The following is a 26,112-nucleotide window of genomic DNA, read 5'->3' on the forward strand; positions in this document are numbered from 1 at the left end:
GCGGGCTCAGTAGTTGTGGCATGCGGGCTCAGTAGTTGTGGCATGCGGGCTCAGTAGTTGTGGCGCACAGGCTTAGTTGCTCCGCGGCATGTGGGATCTTCCAGGACCAGGGCTCGAACCCGTGTCCCCTGCATTGGCAGGCGGATTCCTAACCACTGTGCCACCAGGGAAGCCCAGGTGACCTGTTTTTTCCTCTTAATGTGTGAAGCTCTTTCTGTATCAGTAGACAGGACACATGATTTGGTACAGCTGCGTAGTATTACATTTTGGATTCACTGTAATTTCTGTAAACCACATCCTGCTGATGGACTTTTGTCATCAGTAACACTGAAATCATTTTGTGTATACATTTACCACCTCTCTGTAAAATAATGAATTGCATTGTTTTAAATTACTAATGCAATTATCTTTTCATATTTGTTGGTTATTTATATTTCTTTTCTGAGTTGCCCATTATTTCATCCTTAGCTTCTTTTTCTATGGAGAAACTAATTTTTCATACTGATTCTAAGAGCTCTTGGTCTTTGATTTTTATCTAGTCTAGCTTCTCATTCTTTCATGATTCTTTCTGCCTTTGACAGCACGCTAACTTAGGAAAATCTGTCTCATCTGAGGGTTATTAATTTAAATTTTACTGACATTTGTGGCTTTGTATTTTACGTTTAAATCTTTAATCCGCATTGTTTAAGGGGAGATTTAACTAACCTATTTTTCCCAAATGTTTAACCACTTGACCATTGTTTAGTGATAATTACTTGTGAATAATAAGTTTTGATATTTGAAAGGCAAGGCAAATTCCTTCATCTGTATTCTTTTTAAAAAAAGAATTCTGAACTGTTCTTCATTTTTTAAGATTAATCTTAAAATCAACTTGCCATGTGTAAGAAACTCCCATGAGAATTTTTATTATAGTTGAATTAATTTATAGGTTATTTTAACTGGGAAGAATTGATGCTTCTAATTTTGAATTTTGCCATCCTGGAAGAGGAAGCATATTTTCCCAAATCGGTAGTATTCAAACTGAATCGGTTTGTCTTTTTTGTCCATTTTTAGAATCTGGGAGGCAAAGACAGAAATATGAGAACTTAAGTTTTAAACCAGTACCAGAGGAAGAAAGAATGCATTGTGTAAGAAAAGGGGAGAATGAATTTCAGAGAATGAGGAAGTGGAAAGGTGGATTGTGTACGAGTTCTCCTAACCGGCTCTCCTGCTGGGACTCTGCCTTGTGAGGCAGACAGTTCCATTTATAAATGTTTATAAATGCTTCTTGTTTTTAGGAATTGCATTGCTTTGTGCCTAAGTGCACACCGTTGTTAGGTATTCCATTGCTTTGTGCCTAAGTGCACACCATTGTTATTTTTTTTTTACCATTGCCTTCAGGCTCCAGAAAGGAAACGAAATTTGTTTCCTTTAGTACTTGACTACCCTTGAGATATTTCAGGACAGGTAAAACTCTTATCCTCAACTAAATTTCCAAGTATTTGTTCAGGTAATTCATAATTCACTCAGGTAATTTGACAGGTGATTTATATGTCAATGTTCTTTCTACCCTATAACTGGATCGTTTGAAAACTACTGGAAAAAATCAATTCTTTTAAGCAGACATTAGTACTTTAGTGTAGTGTTAGTACTTTAGTATAATGTCTGCTTATAATTATATTAGTATAATTAGTGCAATGTAGCTTTACTCCTACCTGAGCTAACATTTGCTCAGGAGCGCCTAGGAAATGGATGCGGGGGTTATTAACGGTAGCCCACTCCCTGGAGGACGCGTCTGCCCGAGGGGGCTCCTCTTTTGTCTGCTTGACCTCAGGTCTGATTGAGGAAGTATCCTGTCACTGTAAGAAACCTTTTGTGCTGAAATTATCTTTTACTCCTCTTCCTAGTAACATCCAACTGGATTCAAAGGCTGGTTTGAACCTCTCTGTGCCTCAGTTTCCAGTCTCTAGATTGGGGATAATACCGTACTTGTCTCTAGCTCATAGGGTCTATATTGCCCGGTAAATGCTAGCTACTGTTTTCATGGTGGTGACACCATCGCTATGTGTCTGAAAACACACTCTAATTAATCCCACCAGCTCAGCCTGTGTCTTTTCTATAGCACCGTGCTGACCACGTGAATACTCATTAGGCTAATGCCAGGAAACCTCTCATGCTGTATGTGAGGAGGGTGTTTATATATTTCCTTGAGTGTCTGGAATAGGTTGTCATTTTTCCATGTAAGTTTTATTTAAAATTTTCCCGAATTTGTTTCTTGAACTGTGATCTCCAAATCTAACAGTGTTTATGTAATTAAAGTTCAGAATATACCAACCAGCGCTGGCTTTTGTTGTTCTGTTGCAGAGACAAGCAGGAGTGACCCTCAGCGTGAAGGACCTGTCTCCTAGCGTACAACCTGCCGGCAGTGTCACGGACAGAGCTTGGGCTTGAATTAAAGGACATTTTATTTTTTTTTACTTTAGCACACAGTTTGTGTGTGTGAAAATAATGTACATTCTTTTACCTTTCAGGTTCTGGTTTGATACACAAAGGGCTAAGATACTTTATTCTTCAAGAGAATTTTTGATTAGTCTTCGTGCGTTTATCTACTAAAATGTATCATAAGATTCTTTCTTCTCAAGGATGCTTCTAGACTAAGCACACTGAATTCAGACTAGTTCAAATGGAGTTGTGTGATTATATTCAGTAGTTGATCACATGAGTTTCCCTGGAGGAAAGACTTTTTTAGAACATGAAACTTGTGAATGTGATGAGAGAAATCTATCGCTTCCTTGCACCTCTGTACTATAGAGAGATTTCCAAACCTTAGAGCACTTTCATTGTTGTTATTTGGAGTTACGGGAAAAGCACTGGTTGACTTTAGGATTTGCATTTCTCCCTCTCGTTACCTAATTTCTTCTAACAACCTTGATGGGGAGGAAAGTTTTGTCCATTTTTTTCTATACAAATAAAAAAAGCTACGATTCCGTATTGCGCACGAGCATGAAGTTCTTCATTGCTTGTTAAAGAAATGGAGTAGACAGACTCTGATATGGCGTTTTTGGGGGTAAATGGTGAATATACTGATTCCAACTGCAGTTTAATCTTTACAATTATAAAGCGTGGTAGATGGGGACTTTCCATTGCTGTTGTAACAAAATAAACAAGTAACCGGTTTCCTTGATTAATTTTAAAGCAAACTTAATGGCGGTGACCTTGTTTAATCATCTCTCCTCTATACTCTCGTTTGCTGTTCTTCCTTGGCAGTGGAGGTGGAGGGAGTGGGCTGTTCAAGCTTTCGGGGGCTGCTTTCTAAATTGATAAAGCGATTAAACAGACACACACACTGTCCTCACTTCTTAGAGGTGGAAGTCAAGGATGAGGAAGAGATTTTTTTAGAACTGAAATTGTAGCCCTTTTTCGTTTCCAAACTAGTTACTGTGTGTATCTGTGTGGGTAAAAATACATGTTTATTAAGAATATATAATTTTTAAAATTTAAATAATTTATTTTTATAGCTGTATCTAAGATGTAAAGTTTATATAGCTTATTTTTTTCAAACTATTTACTACACTTTGATTCCAGCCACTCAGTGAAATACTAGGTGAGTAAACAGTGTTTACCGAACAAAGTAAACTGAGGCCAGTTTCCATGTGAGGAGCTGTTGGAATAGAAGTTGTCTTACTTTGAGCTCTCATTTCAACAGACAGCCTCAGTAGGTTTCCATAATAGCAAGAAAGTCTTTGAAATCCGCCTTCTGTGGTGCATTGTGGATAGGAAAATATGTCCTTGATTTTATACTGAGTAGACTGTTTGCTCTTTGTATTTTAACACACACAGTAGGGAAAGATGCTTTAATTCTTCGCAGTAGCCAATGAAGCTGACTTTTAAAAAGAATACTGTGACAGATCAAGGTAAATTGTTTTTGATGATTATGGAAGTGTGAGTTCTTAATCAGTGGCTGTCAGCTAGAGCTTTCCTTAATTCAGAAGTTTGAACCCTAAGTTATAAATAGAAGAGACTGGAAAAATTATAGTACTCTTATTTCTAGAAACACAAGTCTTTAACAGCAGATAAATTAGCAAGAGAAGACAGAAAACTTCAGTACTTCGAAAGGAAAATGTTTCCTTTGATACGCTTTTCTTAGGTGGAAATAAACATGATAACGGGTCAAATATTACTAGAATTTTTGCTGAAATATAAACTTGATAAAATGCTGGGAATCTGGGGAATGTCAATGAAGAAAGATTAGTAAATGAGAGATGTAGTTAAGGTTATATTATTTATGGCAGTAATCGATTTCCTTCTGACAGTTGTCATGAAGACCATTTCTTCACAAATAATGTAGAGACAGTATTTTTTCTTTTTAACTGAGAGCCTCAGGCAGCCCGTGGAGGAGGGCAGTGTACCCATGGATGTGAACACCCCGCAGGGTGTTGCCTGCCATTGCTGCTTCCGGGCTTCCCATCAGAAAGCCACGACGCCCAGAGGGGAGGCGTACACACAGCACCTGGAGCAGGTAATAGCTCTTTGCATGCTGTCCTTTTAGGGATGTTGAATCCGCAGAGCCTTTCCTGAAAGACTGCTCCCTCCCTGTAGTTACTGAGGAATGATGACACTAAAAGGCCGAATTGCAGTGTGTCCCTCAGCAGTTGGCTCTCTGTGGGCGCACGATGACAAAACCTCCTGAAGCGAACCTCTGGTCTGACCTCAGTAATGTCAGGGCAAGATTTCCAAGATAGGCCTTTCCAGCGAGCTCAGATATTTTTAAGAAAAGATAATCAGTGAACCCTGGGGCAACTTCAGGGCTTGCACATGCAGTAAGTACCTCTCTACATGCTTTATGATATACTTGCTGAATCAAAGACCGCTAGACTCATGAAAACAATAACAGTAATAGACCTTCAGGAACCCGGTGTGTTTTTACTTGGACACAATGCCCAGCGTAACCAGATTCCCCAGTAAGATGGCTTCGTTTGGCTGTAGTCTCCCTTTGAGCACATTAAAGTTGATGTGATCAGTGAGGGCTGAGGTTAAGGTAGCACGCAGATATCACTGACTAGAACCTGAGGTAATGACATGTTTTAGTCACTTTCTTTGGGCTCACTGTAAACCCTGCTTTGAGATTTACAGAGCGTGGGACGCTGGCCCGAAGCAGAGCTCGTCTTGCGTGGCGCACGCTGTGCTTCTGTGACGCAACCACCAACCAGAAAAGCCACCTGCGCTTTTCCCAGTTAATTTCGTTTTTGAAGTTTTAAAAACACTTATAAGCATTTCATTCATCAAAAATACTAGTACTTGTATTACTGGTTATGAAAGGGAAACGTCTACAATGTCAGCAGCAGCCGTGCAGCTAGAGATCTGCCCTTGTTCTAACAGCAAAGTATAAATATAAAGTAAGTTGTAAATCAAAAAAAGTACTTGCACTACATTTGTTTAAAATGAGTACAAGAAAAGTCAATCCATTCTTTTTGATGAGTTGTAGGCTTGTGTATTAAGGGCTAAAGAGAAACTTGGGAACACTAGTACTTTCTGTTGGGCTGACTACAGTTACTGAATCCCAGGATTACGGAAGTCCTTTCCTCAAGGATTTTCCTCATAAGAACAGTAGTGACTGCATAAAAAGAAAAGACCAGGTACAAAAGGAAACTAGCAAAATCTCTTGGTACACGGTGCAGGAATTTTAACAAGTATGTAAAAAGTTCTTCCCGTGCGTTAATTTTCCATTTTAACCCTCAAAATATTTTAGGGATATCACCCTAATATCATTTACAATAGATATGTGATCCACTGTTCACCACGGGAATGTGGATCATCACAAAATGTGTAATGCAGTACACGCTACTTAAAATTTATGAAAGTATATCTGTATTCTATAAGAATAAAAATTGAGTGATACCATTTCCTTAAAGTTATTTAACGAAATAATACTGTTAAAGAGAGGTATCTGAAATAGTTAAATTTTAGGATTGCAAACACTTTTTTGAACTTTCTACCCTAAGATGTCATCTCCTTAACAGGTCTTCTTGCTGTCTTCCTTTTAACAGGTAATTTGAAGATACTAAAGCTACAACAGATTGGAACTAAAAGTCCAGAGAATTCACGGTGTGGTTTTTAAAAAACATGACAGTTAAACTGAACTCGTTTGATGACACTTAAAAGTTGACTGCAGTTTATTGAATCCCAGGATTATTGTTTCTTTTATTTCAGGTAAACTTTCTTCTACTTTTAAATGTTTAATGAAGAGCTTTTTGCTGGTGGTGTAACTGTATCTTGACTGTTTTTTTTTTAATGTTCTCTAAATATAATTACTATTCTTTGTAAGCTATTCATTTAAAATAAATTTGAAAACCTTTCCTCTGTCAAGTAAACACCAGTACTGTAATCTGGAAACGATGCACAGTGGTCTGTCTTTAGTCTCAGGCCATGTCTGCAGATGTGCCCACAGAAGCACACCTGCAGCTCCAAACCAGTGTGTGTAGCACATCTGCGGTGGCTCGTGGACACCCCGGGGGCAGTGACCCTGCTGAGCTGCTGGCACGCGCCCTGCCAGGTGAAGGCTAGACGGGAGGATGCTGTCTTCTAGTTTCAGCTCAGAGTGTCAGCAGGTGTCCTTTTGTGCTCTCTGTAGTCCCACACGTCCGAAATGTTGTGCTTCTCGTTGGTGATCTCGGTTTGGAACGGACCCCAGGCACAGTGTCGTCGCCCTGGCCGCTGCTCCTGAGTGCTGGTGAGGTTCCTCACTGAGAAAACTCGCGGTAGGCAGCGACGTGCGTGCGTCCCGGGGCTGCCAGCCAGGAGGCTCAGCGTGACCAGGAGGCAGCAGGGCCTGGAGCCTGAGGTTGGGGGGCTTGCGGCGAAGCGCGGTCGAAACTTCGCCATTCCAGAGAGTATGTGAATAATGAACTGTTTCTTTGCCCAGTGGTAACATGCAAAACGGTGATGCCAGCCATTAGGTGTTGAGAGAGGTCAACCGTTGCCATCATTTAGATGTCTGAAGGTGCACCTGTTATACCAGTTTGGGTCCTTATTTCCTTGAAGCAAATATATTTATAAATCACTGCCCTTCGTAAGAATAACGAAGCTAAAATTTCTCATAAATCTAAGAGTACTGTTTTGCCAATATTACAAGGTGGGAATTTGTACTCATCTTAAAACCCCTCGGCTTGGTATCCTTTAACTTTTGCTAAGGGTTGGATTGGAAGGTGATTCCTGTTCCTATGAAGAATACGCTTTGAAAGTACCTCAGCAGATGGGTAGTTTTTCATGATGTCTTCGAGTGAAAAATACACCAGATAATAGAGTTCATAGAAAACTTTAATGTAAGGCACTGCTGTCCAGAGTTAAATGAGGGGTTAAACAGCCCACAGGACGCCACGGGAAGGGCACAAAGCCCACTCGGCGAGCAGCCGTGCAGCACGGCCCCCGGTGCCGTCCTTCCTCCTGAAGTACCGACGCTCTTAGACTGTTAACAGGAGAGAAGGCCCAGAAAACTACCAGCTCTTATAGTCTCGGAAAAGGTTTCTAAGAATTCCCACGTCTGTAGGCAGCCCGCTGTTGTCTCTTAGGTCCCCATGACAAGAAAGGATAAGGTACACGGGTGTCCGAGGCTCACACTGCACCCAGCGAGAAGTTCAAGGGTCAGAATACTGTCATGTGATAATGACTCAAGACCTCAGGGGCAGTAAGGCAGGTTCTTGAGAGTGTCTTCAATTTACTCTCACTAAAAACTTTCAACGTTGGAACCTCAGGAAAACGGTGTTCTTGCCTTACCTGAAGCCCGTGACTTACATCTTAAGCAAAAACAGGCACCTTGCTCTTCAGGCCTGAGGACCTCCTCTACTTTGTGCAGTGACTTCGTTTGGGGTGACATCCCCACTGGATAATCATCAGCGAGACACCTACAAGACACATTCGTCCACGTTCTCACCGAAAACTCATCTAAAAGAAAAAGTCATCCAGGAAAGCAAAACGTTGCTTTAAGTGGATAAACTGGTGTTTATACGCATTAAGCCAAGCAATCACTCAGGGTCTGAACACTTTTAAAAATGAAAAGCACAGCATAGCTGAACGATGAACAGGTGGTCCCGACGAGCTATCACTTGGACATCTTGGTCTCAGAAGGTGTCTCCCCAGTGTCCAAGGTCTTCAACAACCGGAAGAGGCCTGCAGCTTCTCGTATCCTGCTGAACTCAATACAGAAGGCCTGCACTTCTATAAACAAGTCCTGCACGTTGATGATTTTGTTACGGATCAAGGACTGGAGAAAGACACACACGAGACGCACCAGACGATTCTGAAAAAGAAACCAATTTTAGTGTGCGTTTTCTGGGCAGGTATTTATAAAATTTAAAAAAATTTCTATTACTTACCTGCATATATTTATCTTTAATTTGTTCACAGGTAGAAATGCAATTTGATATATAAAGGTGAATAAATTCAGGAGGTAGATCAACAGCTGTAGTTAGTCTGTTTCATAAAGTTAGAAAGGGCTGTTAATTTTATTTGCTAATAACATTTTAAAACACCGTTCACCATAAAATATAAAATTTCCTTTGGTCATTTAGTGAAAAATTCTGATATATGATCTAGTTACCTAGTTTTAAGTAAGTTTATGCAAGTAAACCTCGGGGGCCCCCCGCCGCCGCCGCTAATAAGTGACACTTCCTTTTCTTAGGTCTACACTTAGCATTACATGTGCAATACGCATTGAGCACCATGTCCCTGTGTGTTCCTGGCTGAATCAGAATTCATAGTTATCGTCCAAGCTCTAACAACCCGGGCAGTTATTCTGTCCACGTAAGTACCGCTTACTAACCTGATTACACACAAGTGCTATGCAAGGAACGCATGTGAAGAAAGGCGTGGTAGTCACTGAACAGGACAGTGTGTAACTAAGTGCTAACGTGTGGCGTTTGCACAAAGAGTGATGTAAGTGAAAGACTCGGGAAAAGTCAACAGGGCAAATGACTTAAATGGAAACCCAAGGAGAGAAGTGGTGTCCTTCCAACTAAGTGGATAATCTGAGTGAACTGTGGAATCGGGGACTGGCGTGGCACACTCAGGAGCTGGTGGGAAAGCCCTGGCTGGAAGGTAGCAAAAGGCACCTTGGCCTAGAGTCTTCAAGGGGCGGCTGGTGTTCTCCAAAGGATTCTGTGAAATGTTTTAAGGTGGGGTGGGGGGAGGGTAAAGTAGGAATTTCATGCTCAGATAAAGGTGTGTGCTACGCTAACTATACAGTATGAATTTCCAAAAGTTTTCTAAACTTATTTGATTATAGAACTTTTTTCCTCAAGGCTGAGGAACCCGTGCTCCAAGGAAACACAGCCATAGGCTACCGGCGACACACCTGTGGGTGATGCACCATGATGGGGGTGGCGCACACAGAGCAGACCCTGTCCTTGAAATTACTTCTGCACCACTGATAAAAAGATGGGTATTCTTGGACTAAGTGCCTAACGGCTGGTTTAGACAGTAAGCGGGCACTTAGAGCATGGTCGGCCCAGAGGCCCCGAGCAGGAGGCAGTCCCCAAAGAGGAGTGAGTCTCAGTAACAGGGAAAGGCCGAAGGCCTGGATGAGGGCGCAGAAATGAAGCCGCAGGTCAGCAAGTGGCCAGCCGGTTTTGCCGGCACAGAAAGTAAAAGGTGAATACCTCGTGCTTCCCTCCACAAATCTGCGCTCTCCTACACACACACTTGGGATCCCTCGGCTTCCAGCCAGGCTTTTCCCACCAGCTGATTATAACTTCATTGTGTTTTTTTTTTGCTTTCGGGGGGGGGGGGGTTTGGCTACACAATGTGGTTTGCAAGATCTTAGTTTCCCCCACCAGGGATGGAACCCGGGCCCTTGGCAGTGAAAGTGCAGAGTCCTAACCACTGGACCGCCAGGGATTCCCAGGACATATTCTTTAGTACAGCTTTAAGTAGGTTAAAAAACAATTAATCCCCAACTTACAAACGAGTGAGTGTTCAAAAGATGTGCTCTAATTGAAGTGCAGTTGCGCAGCACTCAGAATGGACCTCCCCGTGAGCAGAAAAACTATGTAATTTAGGCCCCAGAACAGGACACCACAGGGAGCGGAGCTGACGATGAGAAGCGTAAACTGGGACCGCATCAGGCAAGCCTGCACATACGGCTACACTACCCACAGCTTAATGAACGGTACGCTCCCAAGCTAACCCCCTAAGCCTATGGAATTTGTAATTTACCTAAAACATATTTGTAAGCAAAATAACAAAGTGAGAAACCACTATTCAGAGCACATAGAGAAGGGAATGTATTGTTTCCCTGACAGTTGATGACAACGGAGCAAGGAGGCCAAATCAAAGAAAGGTTCAGAGAACAGTGCGAGGAACAACGAACTCTAGGAAGGCATTCCCAGAATTTTCTCAGCTCCTAGACCCATACTGATAACAGCTGTTAGTCTCTAACGAGAAATAATGCAGTGTCTGTAATTTGTGTAAAGAATATACAGTCATACATAGGAGATACATTTTAGCAATTAAGTTTCACCGATGCTGCTACTAGTGCTAAATACTTGAAATACTCTCCAAGTTCTTGCTAGTGGGTGCTAAATTCACATGCAGTCAACACTAAGGCTCAGATTATTTATTTAATGGGTTTTCTCAGACTAACAGTGTATCAGGGGAAAAAAAACTGTTGCTGCTTTTTCCCTCCTAATCATTTAATCCGGATCTACATTACACACCCCTGTCCGCATTTGATCGCGCATAGAAACTTACCGGTTTACAACTTCCATTGAATGTAATGACATGTCCATGTTGACCAGAACCGAAAAATACTCAGTGATCTGGCTTGACTGCATTAACTTCAGCAACATTTCTATGGCGACTAGAGGGTTGTTCTCCACCAGGTCAGGAAGCTTGGCTGGAGTGAGGCCAATATGATAGACAAGTTTGGGGTCCTTTTCCAACTCGCCAAGGAGCTAAATATAATCAGATTTTTAGAAAGAGAAAAACAGAGGTTCCTGAGTCAAATCAGAAATTGTCTTTCCTGCATGCATACAAAAAAACAAGTATTTTTATAAAGAAAAGTTATAAAATTATCTGCACTGAACCAACTTTATAAATGTCTTCCTTCAAATCCATGATCATCATTCTTTGATATTTTAAACTACATTTGAAATGTCAGATACTAAAATCAGGCACCTTCACAACAGTTTATAAACGACACTAATGCATCCAGGGCATTAAACCAGAATCAGCATTGTTTGAATATTGTCTGGATTTTAACAATATCATCCTTAAGTCCTTTGTAGGTTTTTTGTTCCCTGTCATTTGTTAAAAATAATCTTACCGACTAGTTCTCCGGAAAAGCACAGATCACAGAGATCATCGGGGAACATCAGGAACCAAAGCCCCACCCAGCGCCGAGGGGAACAGATGCCTGAGAGGGGGACGGGCAGGGGGGAAGGTCTGTCTGCCCCGCACACTGCACACACTCAAATAGGTGTCCTCAAAGACAGTTTCTTCTGCCAAATTGGTACATTCTTAATGTTCTGTGCTCCTTCCCCTGTCTCCTTGTATGTACACATGTACTGTTTCATGATGGCCTGGTAAGCAAAATGAACTACGCTGGAGATGTATCTCCTGGCAAGTTCTCATGTGAAAGTGTACTAACTGAAGAATAAAGTTCACCAACCGGAACCGCCCACGGTGTCCTGCCTTTTCCCCCACGGGAAGTGTCACAGTTGGGTGCGGGGGCGCTATTTTGAATCCATCATTAGCCAGCTGTGTGATGGGTGCTAGTTTACCTTCCTGGTTAAATGTTAATGATTCCGCTTACCCTCCTGGAGTCCTGTCCAGCCTAGTAACAATGTACATAAAGCGCCCAGCAGCGCGGAGCAGGAGTGAGCGCCATCCTACGCTCCAGAGTCAAACTCATCCCAAACACAAGTCGCTAGGTTTTCGGGCACCAGGCTTTGTGCCCCACCAGAGTGAAGTGAGCCGAGCGGGGGGGGGGGGGGGGGGGCGCAGAACAGAGCTTCAGAGGCCACGCCTCCTGCTGCTGGCTCACGCTGCCAACATCACGTTACTGGTCATTTATCACTTTATGAAAAACGAAAACACCTGGTGAATTAAATACAGGAAAATGTTTACAATAAATCCATACCTGTGTCTGCTGAGGAGAAGATAAGGGGCTTTTGAAGGCTTTGGCCATTATTCGCTTGATCTCTACACCAGTGCTGTTCTTCACACACATCGACTTGTCCCACTGAACCGCGTGGTCGGGCTCGGTTGGATTGAGCCAAGCCAGCTCATCCTCACACACGTGGAGCGGAGGTGGTGGACGGATAAACTCCGGCCGAAAATGGCCTGTAATCAAAGTAGCGTGTCTGACTGCTTCTGTCACTCGGCTGACCCCGCAACATGTGTGTATAAACCTCACAGGCTCCGCTTAGTGAAGTGCAGTGACACCTCTTAATAAGGACAACACAGCAACACTCTGACTTGAAAATTAGAAGCAGAAACGACACAAAGGCAGGGTTTTATTCAGAACACAAGAAACTGAAACACTGACATAACATTATGTCGTCAGAGACCAAATCTATTTTGGGGGAGGAGAGGAAAACATTACCACCACCTGACAAGTCCTAGTTCAAGCATGATCACCACTCAATCGCAGAAGGACACAACTTACTCCATGGGTAAGTCTGGATGGGAAAAATAAAACACTAGTTGATCTCACTCATCCTATTCTCAGCACTATTTTATTCAGAGACCATATGATGTGTACTGGTTTTGTTTTTGCATCTTATAACCCTGAAGTAGCAAATTATGTGGAGATGAAATGGTAGGGGAAAGGTACGGTTGACTATTGACATGCTCAAATGAATCTGGAGACTTTCATAAACCCCTAAGTTCACAAATGCTATATCATTTTCTTAAAACAGTAAAAATACAACAGAACAGTGAAGTCACTCAATTTAATACCTCAACTATTTTACAAAACAAGATTGATCCCTAAGTTATAAACCCACTAAAAGAAATGCTGTCTGGGACTTCTCAGCAAATTTCACCCCTCACTTTGGTTCCCACGTAGGGTCTAAGATGGCTAACTAACTCCTCTCATGGACCGAGCCCCGGCCAAATTTGAGATTACTAGGTCCCCTAGTTTACTGAAAATGTCTATGTCTGGCTAAGAATCATCCCTTTATCTTAAACTACACCATCTCTTCACATATATCACCAGAACTAGCACCTGAATCTCTGCAGCCCATTTACAAAAAGAAAGTTTTTAACATTTCACGAGAAGTTATACCCATGTGATAAAGAGAAAGTTCCCATGAGGTAAGGATGCCTGGTGTTCAGCTAGACTCAGACCTAACATCTGATTTACTTGCTTCTTACACACCTTTCCAGTGGCCCATTCAAGTCAAAGATGTGCCCGAGCAAGTATTAAATACAACCCATCTGTGCCTTGGACCTTCCCACACACTGTGACTAGCTGAGACTTATTTATTCCAAAGACCTACTGTAAATGGCATTAAAAGTCACAGTGTAAGTTTTAAACTCAAGGTGACACTATAGTCTGGAGAACATGTTCTTATCCCTAAGCAGAAAGCATGCCTTCGTCATTAAAACCACACAGAATCGTATAAAACCAAAAAATGCAGGACTCCCTGGTGGCACAGTGGCTAAGAATCCGCCTGCCAATGCAGGGGACACAGGTTCAAGCCCTGGTCCGGGAAGATCCCACATGCCGTGGGGCAACTGAGGCTGCATGCCTAGAGCCCGTGCTCTGCAACAAGAGAAGCCACTGCAATAAGTGCATGCACTGCAACGAAGAGTAGCCCCCGCTCACCGCAACTAGAGAAAGCCTGCGCGCAGCAACAAAGACCCAACACAGCCAAAAATAAATAATTTTTAAAAAATGCTCTTTCAAGTTCAATAGGAGTTATCTTTGAATTAAATTAAGAGCTATAAGATCAGTAAAACTTCAATGGAAAATAAGATTAATGAAGTATAAAACAAAAAGGTAATAAACTACAAAAATAAACTCATTTCAGTAAAATCAGAGAATTTATATCCTTAGATATGCTGATGATAGGTATGTAATAAAAAATACTTGGGATTTTTTTGGCTGCATCATACAGCATGTGGGATCTTGTTCCCTGACCAGGGATGGAACCTGCACCCTCTGCAGTGGAAGCGTGGCATCCTAACCACTGGACCACCAGGGAATTCCCAAAACCTTGGTATTTTTATTAAAAAAGAAACTAACTTTTTTTTTTTTTTTTTTAAGTTTTAAAAATTATTTTTGGCTGCATTGGGTCTTCGTTGACGTGCAGGCTTTCTCTAGTTGTGGTGAGCAGGGGCTACTCTTCGATGCTGTGCGCGGGCTTCTCATTGCGGTGGCTTCTCTTGTTATGGAGCACAGGCTCTAGGCGTGCGGGCTCAGTAGTTGTGACTCATGGGCTCTAGAGCGCAGGTTCAGTAGTTGTGGCGCACGGGCTTAGTTGCTCCGCGGCATGTGGGATCTTCCCAGACCAGGGCTTGAACCCGTGTCCCCTGCACTGGCAGGCGGATTCTTAACCACTGCGCTACCAGGGAAGCCCAAGAAACTAACTTTTATTGAGCATCTCTACTATGTTCCAGACACTATACTAGGAAGTTTCTCACTAAATTCATGTTTAACATTCTCTGACATAAATCCTACCAATATTTTCTTAGGTCATTCTCCCAGGCAATAGAAATAAAAGCAAAAGTAAACAAACAGGACCTAATCAAACTTACAAGCTTTTATACAGCAAAGGAAACCATAAACAAAATGAAAAGACAACCTACAGACTGGGAAAAAACATGTGCAAATGGTACGACCAACAAGGGTTTAATTTCCAAAACATACAAACAGCTCATACAACTGAACAACAGAAAAAAACAAACAACGCAATCAAAAAATGAGCAGACCTAAAGAGACATTTCTTCAAAGAAGACATACAGATCACCAACAGGCACATGAAAAGATGCTCAGCATTGCTCATCATTAGAGAAATGCAGATCAAATTAAAACTTCAGTGAGATACCACCTCACACTGGTCAGAATGGCCATCATTAAAAAATCTACAAATAACGTGCTGGAGAGGCTGTGGAGAAAAGAAAACCCTCCTACATTATGGACGGGAATGTAAATTGGTGCAGACACTATAGAAAACAGTACAGAGGTTCCAGAGTTACTGTCTGACCCAACAATCCCACTCCTGGGCATATATCCAGACAAAACTCTTAAGTCAAAAAGATACACGCACCCCTATGTTCACAGCAGCACTATTCACAATAGGCAAGACATGGAAACAACCTAAATGTCCATCACCAGATGAAACGATAAAGAAGATGTGGCATATTTATACAATGGAATATTATTAAGCCATAAAAAAGAATGAAATAATGCCATTTGCAGCAATATGGATGCACCTAGAGATTATACTATGTGAAGTCAGACAGAGAAAGACAAATATCATATGATATCACTTATATGTGGAGTCTAAAATGTGACACAAATGAACTTATCCATGAAACAAACAGACTCACAGACATAGAGAACAGACTTGTGGTTGCCAAGGGGAAGAGGGGATTGGGGAGGGATGGATTGGGAGTTTGGGATTAGCAGATGCAAACTATTATATAGAGAATGGATAAACAACAAGGTCCTACTGTATAGCACAGAGAACTATATTTAATATCCTGTGATAAACCACAATGGAAAAGAATATGAAAAAGAATGTACATATATATATATATATATATATATACATATAACCGAATCACTCTGCTGTACAGCAGAAATTAACACAACATTGTAAATCAACTGCACTTCAATAAAATAAATTTTTAAAAATTCACGTTTAAGGGCTTCCCTGGTGGCGCAGTGGTTGAGAGTCCTCCTGCCGATGCAGGGGACACGGGTTCGTGCCCCGGTCTGGGAAGATCCCACATGCCACGGAGCGGCTGGGCCCGTGAGCCATGGCCGCTGAGCCTGCACGTCCGGAGCCTGTGCTCCGCAACGGGAGAGGCCACAACAGTGAGAGGCCCGCGTACCACACACACACAAAAAAATTCACGTTTAAGTATCAACGAAAACAACATGATGTTTCAGAAAACCAGAAAGTCTCGGGGACGCTGATAACATAAAACCAAGAATACAAAATTAGATATACCTACTTTCAATAGGTGGCTTTGGTCCACTGACTAAAGCTTCCGTGATCTGAGAGGCAACGGAGCTGTCAAATCCAGAATTAGAAGAATCCGGGTCTGGGTCACTGAGAATGCTAGGGAAGCTGGCCTTACTTTGAGTTGGCAATTCAGACTGGCGTTCTGAAATAGATTAAAATAGGAAATATTTCAAAACTGAGGGCACCACAAGGAGAGTGAAAAGAGAAGCTACTAAATGGAGAAAGTTATCTACAACACATAAACAAAGGGCCAGATTCAGGATAGATTATCAATTTTAAAAAATAGGAAAAAATGGGCTAATGACTTCCACTAAGTGTTTTATTTTTAAAAAGCCTGAGGCTTCCCTGGTGGAACAGTGGTTACGAATCCGCCTGTCAATGCAGGGGACACGGTTCGATCCCTGGCCCAGGAAGATCCCACATGCCGCGAAGCAACTAAGCCCGTGTGCCACAACTACTGAGCCTGTGCTCTACAGCCTGTGCTCTGCAACAAGAAAAGCCACGACAATGAGAAGCCCGCGCACTGCAAGCAAGAGTAGCCCCCGCTCGATGCAACTAGAGAAAGCCCATGTGCAGCAACGAAGACCCAACACAGCCAAAAATAAAAACAAATAAATTTAAAAAAAAAAAGCTTGTACGGCCAATAAACATCTGAAAAGATATTCAATCCCATTAGGAACCAGGGGAAAATCTGTTAAAACGAGATACTATTGCACACACACTGTAGTTATAACTGCCCCTTGTGGTTACTGATGTTTAACTTGCCTGCTTGTTTTCTTAAAGTTAGGAAAATGCAACTGCATCATCCATAAGTACACCTTTGGTCCCTGGATCCCACTGTAAAGACATCTGAATTTCAGGCCAGCCTCCATACAGATGATCTGTGTGGCTAGCTCCAGAGAAGATAGGTGTACTTCCCTTTTTTTCTTAAGCACTTGTGAAAATGATTAAGACATCTTCAGTCTGGGCAGAGGACAGCAAACAGCTCTAGGGGACAGCCAGCTTAGCCACTGTGCCAAGCCTCTCAATCCTAACTCTAGTCACATATTCCTTTCTGAGCTTGACGTACTTTATAAATTTATTTTATTTATTTATTTTTGGCTGTGTTGGGTCTTTGTTGCTGTGCCCAGGTTTTCCCTAGTTGCAGCGAGCGGGGGCTACTCTTCATTGTGGTGCGTGGGCTTCTCATTGTGGTGGCTTCTCTTGTTGTGGAGTTGTGGAGCGTGGGTTCAGTAGTTGTGGCTCACAGGCTCTAGAGCACAGGCTCAGTAGTTGTGGCGCACGGGCTTAATTGCTCTGCGGCATGTGGGATCTTCCCAGACCAGGGCTTGAACCTGTGTCCCCTGCATTGGCAGGCGGATTCTTTTAACCACTGCACCACCAGGGAAGTCCCTGAGCTTGATGTACTTTAAAACTTTCTCATGGGCTGATTCAAGTCATCACAAGTTGAAAAGGAAATTAGATTTGATTCTTACTTTATTGAATACAAAGCTAGAAACCTCATAATATACGTCACTTCTAAAGGTAAGGTGACTGAAATTGCCCATCACCTCGGCAACCAGTTTTCATACTGTCTTTGGTTAAGAAAATAATTATTTTATTTCTGTTAATAGATTGCATCTGGCACTAGTAGCTAACAAGTACTTTTGTGTACCTTCAATCTTAAAAGTCTGAAAAAGAGTTCTCTTAGTTTCAGAAAATAACCATTGTTAGATTGTTAATATTTAGTACTTTAAAAATAAGGTTCAGGGCTTCCCTGGTGGCGCAGTGGTTGAGAATCTACCTGCCGATGCAGGGGACACAGGTTCGAGCCCTGGTCTGGGAAGATCCCACATGCCGCGGAGCAGCTGGGCCCGTGAGCCACAATTACAGAGCATGCGCGTCTGGAGCCTGTGCTCCGCAACAAGAGAGGCCGTGATAGTGAGAGGCCCGCGCACTGCAATGAAGAGTGGCCCCCGCTTGCCACAACTAGAGAAAGCCCTCACACAGAAACGAAGACCCAACACAGCCAAAAATAAATAAATAACAAAATACTTAAAAAAAATAATAATAAGGTTCAGGGCTTCCTTGCTGGCACAGTGGTTGGGGATCCACCTGCCAATGCAGGGGACACGGGTTCAAGCCCTGGTCTGGGAGGATCCCACGTGCCGCAGAGAAACTAAGCCCGTGCGCCACAACTGCTAAGCCTGCGCTCTGGAGCCCGCGAGCCACAACTACTAAGCCCGCGTGCCACAACTACTGAAGCCTGCGCGCCTGAAGCCTGTGCTCCGCAATAGGAGAAGCCACTGCAGTGAGAAGCCCGCACACCGCAACCAAGAGTAGTCCCTGCTCACCTCAATGAGAGAAAGCCTGCGCACAGCAATGAAAACACAATGCAGCCAAAAACTTAAAAAATAAATAAAATAAATTTATTAAAATAAATAAATAAATAGGGTTCAGAATGCCCCAAGGAAAGAGAAGATTAGATGTCACCTTATACAAGATGCCAAATGTCACAGGGCATGAAGTCTAAGGATGAGGCACTATCAAATTAACCCTGCAGCTCACTTAATCACAAGGTCAAGGGTTCACAAATCTGGCTACAGATTAGAATTTCCCTAATGAATTGCTCTCAGGTGATGAGACCCATGCATCTGCACTTTTGCTTAGAGCAGGTTAGCAAAAGCTGCTCTTCTTTATCCTTATATGGAGAGGCTCTCCCTGACCACCCTGTTCAAGGTCTCCTTATTTTCTATCACTACAGGAGTTTGCTTCAAGACCACCCATTCATTTGCTTATACGTGTAACAGAAGGTGCCCAAATAATCTTGAAACAGAAGAACAGGGTGGAGGTCTCACACCTCTCAATTTCACAAAAGCTACTGTATGACTTGGATTAGTGTCCTGCTCCCCTGCAAATAAAACCCTTTTTATTTGGGAAAAAAAAGCCACCCTAATCAAAAGGGTGGTACTAGAATAAGGACAAACAGACCGGGCTTCCCTGGTGGTGCAGTGGTTAAGAATCCGCCTGCCAATGCAGGGGACATGGGTTTGAGCCGTGGTCCGGGAAGATCCCACATGCCGCAGAGCAACTAAGCCTGTGCGCCACAATTACTAAGCTTGTGCTCTAGAGCCGGCGAGCCACAACTACTGAGCCCACACGCCACAACTACTGAAGCCCGCATGCCTAGAGCCCATGCTCCGCAATGAAGAGAAGCCACCGCAAGGAGAAGCCCACACACTGCAATGAAGAGTAGCCCCCGCTGGCCGCAACCACAGAAAGCCCACGTGCAGCAACCAAGACCCAACGCAGCCAAAAATATAAATAAATAAAAATTAAAAACAAAAGACAAACAGACCAATGACGTGGAATAGACAGCCCAGAAATAAACCTTCCCATATATATATTCAAATGATTTTCGATAAAGGCGCCAAGACGACACTGTTTCAGCTATTCTGGGTCCCCTGAGATTCCATATGAATTTTCTATTTCTGCAAAACACATTGTTGGGATTTTGATAAGAATTGCATTGAATTTGTAGATCGCTTTGAGTAGAAATGACATCAGGAAAATTTTAAACGGACCAAAGTTTTACCCAGCATTCTTCTTAAACTGGAAAAGCAATCAATTCAAGTGAAAACTCAAAATGAAATTTATATCCCATAATAGCAAGGATCCAGTACTGAAGCTATGTTTTTCACAGAAAATACTAACTTTTTAGTACAGTTACAAAGACCTTCATTTAAATGGAGTACCTCAAGAAAAAAGGCCTAATGCTAGCACACAAAGATGCCTGAAGCGGGACCCCTCCTTACCAGCCAGGGCTAGCTGAAGCCCGCTAATGTCCACAGACTGGCCCATGTTTCCAACGTCCATCAAGGCAATCTGTCGCGGTGTCTTTTTGAAGAGTTCCCGTGGAGGTGCCAGCATCAGCTGGGAAAGAAAAAACTTTTCTGGTGGAGTTATAGGAGGTAAAAATCCTGTAAACAAAAAACGTACAACAGTTTCTCTAACGGTTATTTTTAAAAATTATCTTGAGTCTGGTAAAATTAGCATTTGCTACTTGTCACCTCAACTCATGTACCTTTAAAGACAAACTTACAATTGACGATTCATTTGACCAAACAGATACATTCATCAAAATGTAATTAAATAGTGTCCCTGAGGAGGACTGGTTCCAGGACACCCTGAGTATACTAAAATCCAAGGATGCTTGGGTCCCTTATACAAAATGGTGTAGTATTTGCATGTACCCTACACACATCCTCCCTTATACTTCAAATAATCTCTAGATTAACTGTATGTCAACTGAAATTCTATGATTTGTGGCAATGAAACTTAAGGTTTTTGTAACTATTAAGAACTTTGTTTTGGGGGATTCTCTGGCAGTCCAGTGGTTAGGACCCGGCGCTCTCACTGCTGGGGCCCGGGTTTGATCCCTGGTGGTAGGGGAACTAAGATCCCGCAAGCCGCACAGCACCGCCAAAACAAAACAAAACAAAAAAATCAACTTTGTTTTCTAACATGCTTCAATTCCTGCAAAGGCTGAAGCTTACATATGCAGGCAAAAACAACAACAACAAAAACTACAGTGCTCAAAAATGCTTTTCTTCTCTACTGCTACCAGCAACTGTGTAAAAGTTAAAGAGACAAAGAAGCAATCACTAGCTCCGCAAATACACTTCACACACCTGTTTCAGTCCACAGCACGGCTACAATTCCCAGAGTGCTGGACATTGATGCTTCCCTTTCATCCCAGAGCCGCCCGCTTACCCGGCGGCGGCCATCCTACCGCAGCACCGCACCGTGACCAGACCCTGTTCCAGCTCCCAGCTGGGACTCCTACCCACTCACCGCCCACAGTCCACACGCCCACTTACCAATGAGTTATATTTCTAGGTACAAATCTGCTCACAGATTTTTAATTCTGTTTACACAGAATTAAACCCAAACTTCTGCACCATTCATAAGACCTTCCTAATGTGGTCCTGACCCACTTTCCTAATCCCATCTCCTGACCCCCCTCCAATCCATGTGTTCTACACTCCTGTTGCACAAAATCTCTCTTTCTCTGATTCCTGATTTCAAAACAACCAATACACGCAGCTCTTTAAGAATACGTGACAGGGCCACACTCTTCTCTCCCCACCATCTCTAATCAATATCCAGCAAAAACATCACCCCCTCTGAAAGTTCCTCCAGCTACACAGCTGTAGTTCCTGTGCTACGAGGTGCTGTGCATGCGACATCTAGTACGGCCCTTAACCACACTGGATTACAATAAGGTTTATGTCTCTTCAACCAGACTGCAAGCTTCTTGAGCGCAAGGAAGCCATCCTACTTACTTCCAGATACATTCTCAACGTTGGCTCTGCAGCAGAATCATCCGAAAAACTTTCAAAACATATACCCATTAGATGCTCCCCTTGACGCACAGTATAATAAGCCTTGACATTCCCTGTTGTATATTTAAGCACCACCCCTACCTAGTAACGATAGTAATGTATAAAGCTTATTGTAAATACTTTTATTTCTCATAATTTATTATCTGCAATTTTCAGACACGGAAATTCAGGCAGAGAGAGGCAAAATAACCAATCCGTGGATTTCCCTGGCAAATCTGTTTACAATGCAGTCTATGGCCTACATCTAGGTTTAAACTCATCGCATTCAAGAGCGACATTATATAAGTTATGGTTCCTTTGCCTAACCCATCCTACACAATTCAAAGGGCTCTCCGACCCAAATCCCACACTGCCCCATCCATCTCGGTGGTGGGTTTCACCACACACACACACACACACACACACACACACACACACACACACGTTGCAGCGACTTTCTCAGCATTCTCAAACTTCCTGAAAACCAGGTTCAGTACCTGTACCCTAAAGACATCTCATGGAATACACAGGTTGCCCCTCTTAGGTAAGGGCAGTGCAGGAAATCCACGAGAAGATGCTTTAGATCCAGAGGAGTTGCCAGCAGGAACCATGACTAGCTTAAATGTAGAAGCCCTCTCCTGCAAGGAAAAATTCTCTGGCCTTACCTCAAAATCTGCTGCCTTTACCTTCTGGCTCCCTGAATAGCAGTCCCTACCTTAAGGGGTCACTCGCCTGTTTCCTCACTGCTTAAGGACTGTAAGATCAAACTGTTTCCCACCTGTCACTACCTGCTCCGCCCACTACTGATGTCCTCCTCCAAGTCTTCCAGGTACCCTTACCACTCATCACCATCTCCTCTGTGCCCTTCTCCTCTCCTGGCTTCAGGTCTTCTCCCAAAATCAAGTCTCATAAAGCATCTCTTGAGTTTAAAAAACAAACAGATGTGGACGCTGGAGCGCCACGCAGCTGCCAGCCTCTGCTCCGCTCGGCACCCCCGGGCTATGTCCAGGCCCACGCCGGGGCCCCACGGCCAACGAAGGACGCCCAGCTCTACAGCTGCCAGGGCCTGCACAGGCAGCCAGCCCAGTCTGCGCCTCCGCTGCCTCAACTAGATCCTGAATGTCCAACAGCAGAGCGTCTGCTTGATGAATCTGAGGACAATGGGAACTCTGGGTGACGCTGGCCGTCTGGACGATACCACGTATGCAAAACTGGCCGAGGAGACGCTGGATTCCTTAGGAGAGTTCTCTGAAGACCTTGCAGACAAACCTTACACACCTGAAGGTTATGATGTCTCCTCTGGGAGTGGCGTTTTAACAATTAAACTGGGTGGACATCTAGGAACGTACGTGGTCAACAAGCAGACCCCAAACAAGCAAATCTGGTTATCTTCACCATCCAGCGGCCCCAAGCGTTACGACTGGACTGGGAGAAACGGGGTGTACTCCCACGACGGTGTGTCCCTCCACAAGCTGCTGGCCACAGAGCTGACTCAAGCCTTAAAAACCAAACTGGACTTATGTTCTCTGGCCTACTCTGGAAAAGGCCCTTGCTGCCCAGCCGAATGCTAAAGACATTGAAAGCTCTAAAGCCAAGACCCCAGCTTTGCTCTGCAGCTGAATGGCTAGTTTTTTCCATTCCTGCTTTTGAGGACAGGTGCATTATGTGTACGGCTCTGTGAAAAGACCGTGTCGCCTCCCGCCCTGCCTGTGAGTTCAGATTTTTAATTTCCACATTTGTTGTCTGACTTCCTCCCTCACGTGACAGCCCTTATCTTTTGTAATGTCTGTATGCCCATACCTTTAATATATAACCTCACAACAAAGAAAAAGAAGAGGACAAATTCCAGGAGGAGAAATGAATTGGCTTCACCATTCATTCTTTGCAAGATTTACTACAAAAACTGCATGAAGAGCGGCTGGCCAACCTTGCCATCCTGTCTCAAAATGAGACTCATTAAAGGGAAGCCTAAAACGTTCCTACTCTTCTTGAAAGTGTAAACACTTCTAAGCCCTTTAGTATTGAAGCATCAGTGGCAACTCAGGAATTCTCTTTGTGCTTTGTGACCATTTTCTCTTTGTGCTTTGTGACTGCCAGGGTGTGGCCCGCATGGGGTGACACAGGGAGATGTGGTGCTGTGTCTTCCGTATGTCCATATATATGTACACACACATTTACATATGTGTGTACATATCTATTTTTTTAATTTAAGGGTCAGTATAGAATAAGCTATTGCAACACTGGTCTGAGGATGCAAAAAAATCTCCCAAAAGCCACCTCTGTACGCTCACAGATATAGTACAATAAATGAGGTCATGGAGCTGAGAGGTGCTTGGTAAACTGTGAAAGGCCACATAAATGAAAAGATGTTGGTGTTAATGAAAGGAACCCCGGTCTTACACTTGGCCCAGCCCAAAAGTAGTTGTCTGTCTCTGGGCAAGTTTCTCGAACTCTCTGGACCTCTGTTTCCCCGTGTTAACAGACAGGGTTAAACTGGATAGAATATAGTCGATTCCCAATTCAGACATTTAGTGGTCCCGTCAGGCAACTTATCAGGCCAGCTTTAATTCCCTCTAGTAGAGGAGATGACAGTGAACAGTTTTTTTAAAACTATAGAGTAAGTATATGGTTTCGGGTTTTGCTCTACTTGAATTTCAGTTGAATTCAGGTTCAAATTATCATCCTTTATTGTGCCATTACCGTGCTAAGCCGGGGCTGTAGGCTGAACGTTAAAGTGTTGATCCTAACCCCCAATCACAGCCCTCATAAGTGCGATTAGTGCCCTGGGAAGAGAGACCCCAGAGAGCTCCCTCATCCCTTTCACCATGTGAGGACACAGCGAGAAGACAGCTGTCTATGAACCAGCAAGCAGGCCTTCACCAGACGCCCAGTCTGCTAGGGCCTTGACCTTGGACTTCCCAGCCTCCAGAACGATGAGAAATAAATTTCTGTTTATAAGCCAAACAAACAAACAGAAATAGCAAAAGAGGCCTCGCATCCAACCCAGTGATCTCACTAAAGGTGCACGAGCATGCATTTTACATAACGTGCAGCAGTCTTGCGTCTTCTAGTCTAGGCCGTGAACTGAGACTACTTTCTATCCTCTGCCCCCATCGCGTTAACCAAGGACACCTAACAGCAAGAAGGCGGCTGTAAAGTCCTGAAACGCTGCTGAAGGTGCATTTCCGCTCAACAACGTATTCGGGTTCTGAAAGACTTCTCGGTGACTCCTGAGACTTAGAGCCGGGGGGTAGGAGGGCAGATCCTGTGTGTCATTACTTACAACTGCACACACCTCAGACGCGCGTGACGAGCACGAACTGCATCATGAGGCACTAAAGCGTCAAGCCCAACACTAAGCGGCACGGTTTCACGGCCCGTACTGTTGGGAGGAGTAATTTTCGGTGCCGTGAAGCTGCCACTTGTCCCTACTCGGTGGAGGGGGTGCGGAGGGGATTTCAAAAGGACACAATCCATTTCACGTGTGGGTGAAGGCCCAGCAGCTGCCGGATCTCACCCTCCGCGCCGCACAGCGGGCTCCCGGCGGGAGGACCCGGGCTTACCAGAGAGCGGCGGCCGGTCGGGCTCCTGGCCGCCGCGGGCGGGCGGCGCGGGGTTGAGCAGGTGCGCGAAGCTGGCGGCGAAGGGGTTGGCGGCGAGCGGCTCGGTGCGGTACATCTCCCAGAGCAGGTAGAGCGCCGTGAGGCGCTGCGCCGCGCTGGGCAGCAGGTCCGGCTGCTGCAGCAGCATGACGAGCACCGAGCCCAGGCGGAAGTGGTCGGCCTTGCTGAAGTAGTGGTGGAAGGCGGTGGACAGGCCCTCGAAGGTGCTGCCGCCGCCCGCCTCCTCCGAGATGATGCTCAGCAGGCTCGAAAGCTCCTTCGGGGTCAGGCTCATCCTGCACGCGGGGCCCCCCGGGCCTCCACAACCCGGCCCGGGGCCACCCGCTCCGCCTCTGCCGCCGCCGGAGCCGGAGCCTCCTGGCCCGCTCCTAGACACCGACCCCGCCGCTTCCCGGGCCCTCCTTTGCTCCGCGGCGGTAAGAAGACGGCCACACGCCGCGCTCGCCCCGCCGCCGGGCATCAACCTCACTCGCCTGTCCTGTTTCCGGGCCGGAGGGGCCCTGGCACCGGCTCGCTCCGTCCCCGCGGCCGTAAAGCGCGCTGTGGCACGACAGCGTCGCAAACAAAACCCGCCGGGAAGCCAGCCGCCCGCAGAGGAGTGTGGCGTGGACCCAGAGCGAGGCTGCTGGAGCCGGGCCAGGGAGAAGATCCCGAGACGCCGAGTGGGCGGAGCGAAAAGCCGGAAATGGGGGTGGGGCCTGTGGGGGAGCTGCGGAAGTCTCGCGGTGCCACAGCACCACGCTGTGGTGCAGTCTGCGCATGGGCGAGCAACGTCCGCCCCCAGAGGTGCCCCGAGGGTTGTACCAGGCAAAGAAGGTCCCAAGAAATTTGGGTGACGTTATTGTCTGGAAAAATGCATCTTATAATCTGAATAGTTGCGGGCTTCCTTAGTGGCACAGTGGTTAGGAATCTGCCTGTCAAGACAGGGGACATGGGTTCGAGCCCTGGTCCGAG

General features: G+C 44.5%; 2 protein-coding genes, 1 non-coding gene and 1 pseudogene across 4 annotated transcripts in view; 3 read left to right on the forward strand and 1 right to left on the reverse strand.

The window, feature by feature from the left end:
- The window catches only part of RNF149 (ring finger protein 149), a 28,042-nt gene extending 21,356 nt beyond the window's left edge, over positions 1-6,686 (forward strand). Inside the window, exons 7-9 of one of the 2 annotated variants that reach the window (XM_029231840.1) lie at positions 2,344-4,498; positions 6,027-6,189; positions 6,611-6,686. In XM_029231840.1, coding sequence (XP_029087673.1) covers positions 2,344-2,387 — 44 coding nt within the window. In that variant the 3' untranslated portion in view covers positions 2,388-4,498; positions 6,027-6,189; positions 6,611-6,686. Of the gene's footprint in view, positions 1-2,343; positions 4,499-6,026; positions 6,190-6,610 lie in introns of those variants that run through there. The other variant, XM_029231841.1, reaches the window with a different exon arrangement.
- LOC114901149 lies at positions 4,581-4,694 on the forward strand. Its single transcript, XR_003795032.1, has one exon. It is a non-coding gene; the product is annotated as a small nucleolar RNA SNORD89 (small nucleolar RNA).
- On the reverse strand, positions 6,260-25,678 carry CNOT11 (CCR4-NOT transcription complex subunit 11). Its single transcript, XM_029231839.1, has 7 exons — positions 25,099-25,678; positions 19,967-20,131; positions 16,162-16,314; positions 12,113-12,315; positions 10,723-10,925; positions 8,352-8,448; positions 6,260-8,275 (listed from the first exon to the last, which is right to left on the reverse strand). Exons 1-7 carry the CDS (start codon positions 25,616-25,618, stop codon positions 8,078-8,080), a joined length of 1,539 nt encoding a protein of 512 aa, XP_029087672.1. The 5' UTR covers positions 25,619-25,678; the 3' UTR covers positions 6,260-8,077.
- LOC114900601 lies at positions 22,477-23,106 on the forward strand (annotated as a pseudogene).
- Positions 25,679-26,112: the final 434 nt, after the last annotated feature.

The sequence above is a fragment of the Monodon monoceros genome, unplaced genomic scaffold, assembly GCF_005190385.1.
Source record: "Monodon monoceros isolate NGI ecotype Baffin Bay Population unplaced genomic scaffold, NGI_Narwhal_1 Super_Scaffold_19, whole genome shotgun sequence".
Classification (NCBI taxonomy): domain Eukaryota; kingdom Metazoa; phylum Chordata; class Mammalia; order Artiodactyla; family Monodontidae; genus Monodon; species Monodon monoceros.